Below are 6,377 nucleotides of genomic sequence, written 5' to 3' on the forward strand. Positions count from 1 at the left end.
AACACATTCCCTCAGGTTTGAGGGAAAAGAAAACACGGATGGGACACGGAAAGTAGGACCAAAATCAGGATTAAGAACGTTTACAGAATCTCAAACCCACTGCCTTTTTAAAAAACCTGTCTTCGAGGGCATACCTTTATTTTTACCTTCTTCCTTCCTGTCTAGGTGCATAGCCTGTCCCAAAAATCTTTCAGTAAGAACCCATGAAACTCCATCTTGTCCCCTTATTGAAAATCCGACTCAAGCCTTCGGGGAAGACAGGGAAAAGGGGGCTACGCGGGGGGCAGCCCAGCCCAGGGCTTGGCAGCGCCCAAGCGCCACGCTTTGCTAAGCAGACGGTTCCATGCCCCCAGGTTCGTGCCAGGTTTTAGCCTCATGCTGTGACTTTGTTCTTCTGGAATGGGACGAGTGTTGCTTCCCGGAGGGGCCCTATTAGAACAGAAAGAAAATCCTCTAAATAGCGGAACAGGGCATCAGGAGGGAAAGTTCTCTAAATGCCCTTTAATACGAGCTGGGTATTGTGTGGAATTCAGCGCCCATCACCGTTTAGCCCGAGAGTTATGGCAGTGATTGGGGATGAATAGAGGAACATAATGGATACATGTGGCGTTTGCTCATTATATTCAAGTTAGCCCGACTCCACTGTGGAAACTGTTCAACTTTCTCTCCCCTTTGCTTGTCACGGCGAAATAATACAGACATTGGGGCTTCCAGTGGGATCGCCTGCCACGCCATTCTATTTCCACTGCTAACGAGGGCTTCATAAGCCTTTGATACAGTCTGATCTTTGAAACCTTTCCAAATCTCCTCGAGCTTATGCTAAATCCTATTTGAAACTTTTTTTTTTCCTTGCCTGCTAGCACCCAGGGCTTAAGAAAACCATTTGGAAAGTGACGTGCATACTAACACATCGCAGGGCTCCTTTCTGAAAGGGAAATGGCAGCTCCGATCACCGGGGCTCACGCAAGCAAGACACAATCGCGTACACAAATTTGAATAAAATCCATTTTCCCTTATCCTTCAGGCTCTTTCATCTAGCGGCTATTCCTGGCGCTGGGGGAAGCTGGGAGAGAAGGCGAGCAGTCTCCGGCCGAACAAGCGTCCGTGCAGAGCGAGCTGCGAGCGACTGGAAGCTCCGGAGGCGCGAAATGCAGAGAATGGGGGGAAAGGGGGTTCCCGAGCCTTGGGGTGAAATCCCAGGACGTTCTCACCCGGCCTGAGCAGCCGGCGAGGGACAGGCACAATTAACCGAACCATCGGTGCCTTTTACTCCCTGCGCCCTGTGCCAGCTCCTCTGCATGCAAGGCGCTGACAGCAAAAGGCGGAGAAGCGAAAGGAGTTGAAGAAACAAAGGAAAGAGTCTCTTGTTTTCCCTCCTAAGCCTTTCCACATTAAAGGGATTGTCGGAGGCTGGCGGAGGAGCGGCGCGAGGGCGAGGCCGCCATTGGCTGCCCGGCCCGGACGATTTGCATATCGGCGGCTATAAAAGCCCAGGCGGCGCGCGGCCCCGCGGCTCAGGCACGGAGAAGGCAGGGAAAGGCGCACGGCGCGGGAGGGCGGAGACGCGCGTCCTCGGAGCCCGCCAGAGCCTTGGAACTGCAGCCGGAGACTTCTCCCGCACAACGAGAGTGTTCCTGGGAGCCCGCGACTCACACCCGGACCTGCGAAGCGGAGAGGACTCCCTTCCTCAGACCTTTGGAATAGCAATTGGGGCCGGCAGCATGCGTCCGGTGCGGCGTGGGGGCGGCCCCTGCCTTTTCCCCTTGCAGCTCTTCAGCCTCTACTGGGTGCTGTCAGTGGCCCAGAGCAAAACAGTGCGATACAGCACCTTCGAGGAGGACGCCCCTGGTACGGTCATCGGGACGCTGGCTGAGGACTTGCATATGAAAGTGTCCGGAGACACAAGCTTCCGCCTGATGAAGCAGTTCAACAGCTCGCTGCTCCGGGTGCGCGAGGGGGACGGGCAGCTGACCGTCGGCGACGCGGGCCTGGACCGCGAGCGGCTGTGCGGCCAGGCCCCGCAGTGCGTGCTGGCCTTCGACGTGGTCAGCTTCTCGCAGGAGCAGTTCCGCCTGGTGCACGTGGAGGTGGAGGTGAGGGACGTCAACGACCACGCGCCGCGCTTTCCCCGGGCGGAGATCCCAGTGGAGGTGTCCGAGGGCGCGGCCGTGGGCACGCGCATCCCCCTGGAGGTGCCGGTGGACGAGGACGTGGGCGCCAACGGGCTGCAGAGCGTGCGCCTGGCCGAGCCGCACAGCCCGTTCCGCGTGGAGCTGCAGACGCGCGCAGACGGCGCCCAGTGCGCCGACCTGGTGCTGCTGCAGGAGCTGGACCGCGAGAGCCAGGCCACCTACAGCCTGGACCTGGTGGCCCAGGACGGCGGCCGCCCGCCGCGCTCCGCCACGGCCGCCCTCAGCGTGCGCGTGCTGGACGCCAACGACCACAGCCCGGCCTTCCCGCAGGGCGCCGTGGCCGAGGTGGAGCTGGCGGAGGACGCGCCGCTGGGCTCGCTGCTGCTCGACCTGGACGCGGCGGACCCCGACGAAGGCCCCAACGGCGACGTGGTGTTCGCCTTCGGCGCCCGCACCCCGCCCGAGGCGCGCCGCCTCTTCCGGCTCGACCCGCGCTCGGGCCGCCTCACCCTGGCCGGGCCCGTGGACTACGAGCGCCAGGACACCTACGAGCTGGACGTGCGGGCGCAGGACCGCGGCCCGGGGCCCCGCGCCGCCACCTGCAAGGTCATCGTGCGCATCCGCGACGTCAACGACAACGCTCCCGACATCGCCATCACCCCGCTGGCGGCCCCGGGCGCGCCCGCCGCCTCGCCCTTTGCCGCCGCCGCCGCTCTCGGGGACTCGGAAGCGACCTCGTCGGCGGGGCCCGGGGCGCCCGAGGCCGGCGCCACGTCGCTGGTGCCGGAGGGGGCGGCGCGCGAGAGCCTGGTGGCGCTGGTCAGCACCTCGGACAGGGACTCGGGCGCCAACGGGCAGGTGCGCTGCGCCCTCTACGGGCACGAGCACTTCCGGCTGCAGCCGGCCTACGCGGGCAGCTACCTGGTGGTGACCGCGGCGGCGCTGGACCGCGAGCGCATCGCCGAGTACAACCTGACGCTGGTGGCCGAGGACCGCGGCGCGCCCCCGCTGCGCACCGTGCGGCCCTACACGGTGCGCGTGGGCGACGAGAACGACAACGCCCCGCTCTTCACGCGGCCGGTCTACGAGGTGTCGGTGCGCGAGAACAACCCGCCGGGCGCCTACCTGGCCACGGTGACCGCCCGGGACCCGGACCTGGGCCGCAACGGCCAGGTCACCTACCGGCTGCTGGAGGCCGAGGTGGGACGCGCCGGGGATGCCGTGTCCACCTACGTGTCGGTGGACCCCGCCACAGGGGCCATCTACGCGCTGCGCAGTTTCGACTATGAGACGCTGCACCAGCTCGACGTGCGTATCCAGGCGAGCGACGGCGGCTCCCCTCAGCTCTCCAGCAGCACCCTGGTTCAAGTGCGGGTGCTGGACCAGAACGACCACGCTCCGGTCTTGGTGCATCCGGCGCCGGCGAACGGCTCCCTGGAAGTGGCCGTGCCGGGGCGCACAGCAAGGGACACGGCCGTGGCGCGTGTGCAGGCCCGGGACGCGGACGAGGGCGCCAATGGGGAGCTGGCATTCGACCTGCAGCAGCAAGAGCCGCGCGAAGCCTTCGCCGTGGGCCGCCGCACGGGGGAGATAGTGCTCACCGGCGACCTCTCGCAGGAGCCGCCGGGCCGCGTGTTCCGGGCGCTGTTGGTGGTCTCCGACGGCGGCCGCCCTCCTCTCTCCACCACCGCCACGGTCAGCTTCGTGGTGACGGAAGGCGGCGGGCGAGGGCCGGCGGCGCCTGCCGGTGCCGGAAGCCCGGAGCGCTCCCGCCCGCCGGGCTCCAGGCTCGGGACGTCGGGGCAGGCGCTGCAGTGGGACACGCCGCTGATTGTCATCATCGTGCTGGCCGGGAGCTGCACGCTGCTGCTGGCCGCCATCATCGCCATCGCCACCACCTGCAACCGCCGCAAGAAGGAGGTGCGCAAAGGGGGGACCCGCCGGGAAGAGCGGCCAGGGGCGGCGGGCGGCGGAGCCTCGGCCCCCGGCTCCCCGGAGGAGGCCGCCCGGGGAGCCGGGCCCAGGCCCAACATGTTCGACGTGCTCACCTTCCCTGGCAGCGGCAAAGCGCCCTTTGGCAGCCCCGCGGCCGACGCGCCCCCGCCCGCGGCCGCCGTGGCCGAAGTGTCGGGCTCGGAAGGCGGCAGCGCCACCGGGGAAAGCGCCTGTCACTTCGAGGGGCAGCAGCGGCTCCGCGGCGCGCATGCCGAGGTGAGGCCTTCCTTCGCCTAGGCGCCCCGCTCCGCGCTCCGCGGACAGGCTGGGGGAAGGCACAGGAAGGGGGTCGGGGTGGGCGCGCCGGGGAGTCGCCTAACCCGTCGCACTTGTTTGTTCTTTTCTCTTCCACCCCTGCCCCTCCCCTTCCCCAATTCCCCGCCGCAGCCCTACGGCGCCTCTCCTGGCTTCGGGAAGGAGCCCGCGCCCCCTGTGGCGGTCTGGAAAGGGCACTCGTTCAACACCATCTCCGGCCGAGAAGCGGAGAAGTTCAGCGGCAAAGACAGCGGCAAGGGGGACAGTGATTTCAACGACAGCGATTCCGACATCAGCGGGGACGCCCTGAAGAAGGATCTCATCAACCACATGCAGAGCGGTGAGGCCTCCTTCGCCCTCGGGTTCCGCAGGCCTCCCCTCCCCCGCCCCCCGCCCTGTCCTTTCGCACCTGCTCCTCCTCTCCCTCGCTTTTTCGAGGCTTGGAGCTCCGGACCCGGGCCTGACCGGCAGTCCATTTAAGAGTGCCCTACGGAGGCAGCCCCACCCCTTGACCAGGCCCACCCCCACCCCGTTGGGCAGAGGAGGGGTGGTGCTCGAGCCAATTGAGGAAGGGAATTCCGTTTGTGCTCCCAGCCAAAGATGCTGGGCCAGCTGGGTGTGAAAGGGTCTCTACAGGAAACCTTTCACGTCTCGAATCGCGGTTTTCCATCGTGGTGCCCGTTTTGCTGTTCAGCCGCCCTGCCCCCGTCCGACCTTCTGCATGTGAGGGTGGCGGTGTGCGGGAGCCCAGGGATACTCACCGTGCCCTCCCCTTCGCTCCTGTGTTAGGACTGTGGGCGTGCACCGCCGAGTGTAAGATCCTGGGCCACTCCGACCGCTGCTGGAGCCCCTCCTGCAACGGGCCCAACGCGCAGCCCCCGCCGCCCCCTCCAGCCCAGATGTCCACCTTCTGTAAGAGCACGTCCTTGCCTCGGGATCCCCTGCGCAGGGACAATTACTACCAGGCCCAGCTGCCCAAGACCGTGGGACTGCAGAGCGTCTATGAGAAAGTGCTGCACAGAGACTATGACCGGACAGTCACTCTGCTCTCCCCTCCCCGCCCAGGGAGGCTCCCAGACCTGCAAGAAATCGGGGTGCCCCTCTATCCGTCCCCCCCTGGCAGGTACCTGTCTCCGAAGAAGGAAGCCAATGAAAATGTGTAATCCCACGCTGCATGTCTTCAGTCCTATACAGCTCACGCTGAGAAGCCCCTAAGTTATTGACCGGTTTCAGTGTTGTATATGTAAACATGCAAGATGTGCCTTAAAATGACGTTGTTGGAAGCTGTTTCCAATCACATTGGTACTGTTTGGTATTTGCAAACAAACAAAAACAAGTAGTTAATGTAATTTTTATGAAATGTGTGCCGTATTTAATTTTTCTTATCATGCTATTGATTTTAATTTCACTTGCGGCTTGCCATTTTCTTAGTGTTTTTAACCTGTACATTGTGTAATGTAATGTTTGTATATAATGAAATTTTGTTATATTTTTATATAATAAAAGCTAACGTGGAAGTTATTGCCAAAGGAACTGTCTATAAGACAAAAAAAAAAAAAAACATGTTGGAATTACTTAATGGAAATTTATCTTGAAACAACCTAGTGTTTGAGAAGTTTTGCCTTGCCCAGTATAACTCGTATATCTTGAGTCTGTGGTAGAATTCACGTTCAATGTTACTTAATTACATTTGGTTTTCTGTAAACCGTGTCACTTCTAAGCACAGTAATAAAGGATTTGTCATGTGTTTGAAGGATCTGCTAATTGCTTTTCATGACATTGCCTGTAGTGAGAGAGTCACAAATAATACGAGGCGCAAAACTAAGCCTTCTTTCAATTGTTAATTTTTTTGGGTATCATTAAAGCTCTTGGCAAAATTAAACCTGTAGGATGTCAAATACTGGGAAGTCTCATCCAAGCATTAAAAATATTCCTTGTTTTTGTATAATATGTGCATCTTCATATACATCAGGTAGTCTATAGAATCCCTGCCCT

General features: G+C 61.4%; 1 protein-coding gene across 1 annotated transcript; it reads left to right on the forward strand.

Annotated features, from left to right (window-relative positions):
* The first annotated feature begins 1,525 nt into the window (after positions 1-1,525).
* Positions 1,526-6,138, forward strand: PCDH8 (protocadherin 8). The gene is made up of 3 exons (XM_058276602.2): positions 1,526-4,343; positions 4,515-4,722; positions 5,172-6,138. Exons 1-3 carry the CDS (start codon positions 1,722-1,724, stop codon positions 5,543-5,545), a joined length of 3,204 nt encoding a protein of 1,067 aa, XP_058132585.1. The 5' UTR covers positions 1,526-1,721; the 3' UTR covers positions 5,546-6,138.
* Positions 6,139-6,377: the final 239 nt, after the last annotated feature.

This window comes from Dasypus novemcinctus, chromosome 15 (genome assembly GCF_030445035.2).
Source record: "Dasypus novemcinctus isolate mDasNov1 chromosome 15, mDasNov1.1.hap2, whole genome shotgun sequence".
In the NCBI taxonomy this organism is placed as follows: Eukaryota; Metazoa; Chordata; class Mammalia; order Cingulata; family Dasypodidae; genus Dasypus; species Dasypus novemcinctus.

What these genes read in the sequence shown, in the direction of transcription:
- PCDH8 (XM_058276602.2), top strand. Translation starts at nt 1,722, where the DNA reads ATGCGTCCGGTGCGGCGTGGGGGCGGCCCCTGCCTTTTCCCCTTGCAG. An exon ending in TCCGCGGCGCGCATGCCGAG is followed by an intron (nt 4,344 to 4,514) that starts GTGAGGCCTTCC and finishes TCCCCGCCGCAG; the next exon opens with CCCTACGGCGCCTCTCCTGG. An exon ending in CATCAACCACATGCAGAGCG is followed by an intron (nt 4,723 to 5,171) that starts GTGAGGCCTCCT and finishes CTCCTGTGTTAG; the next exon opens with GACTGTGGGCGTGCACCGCC.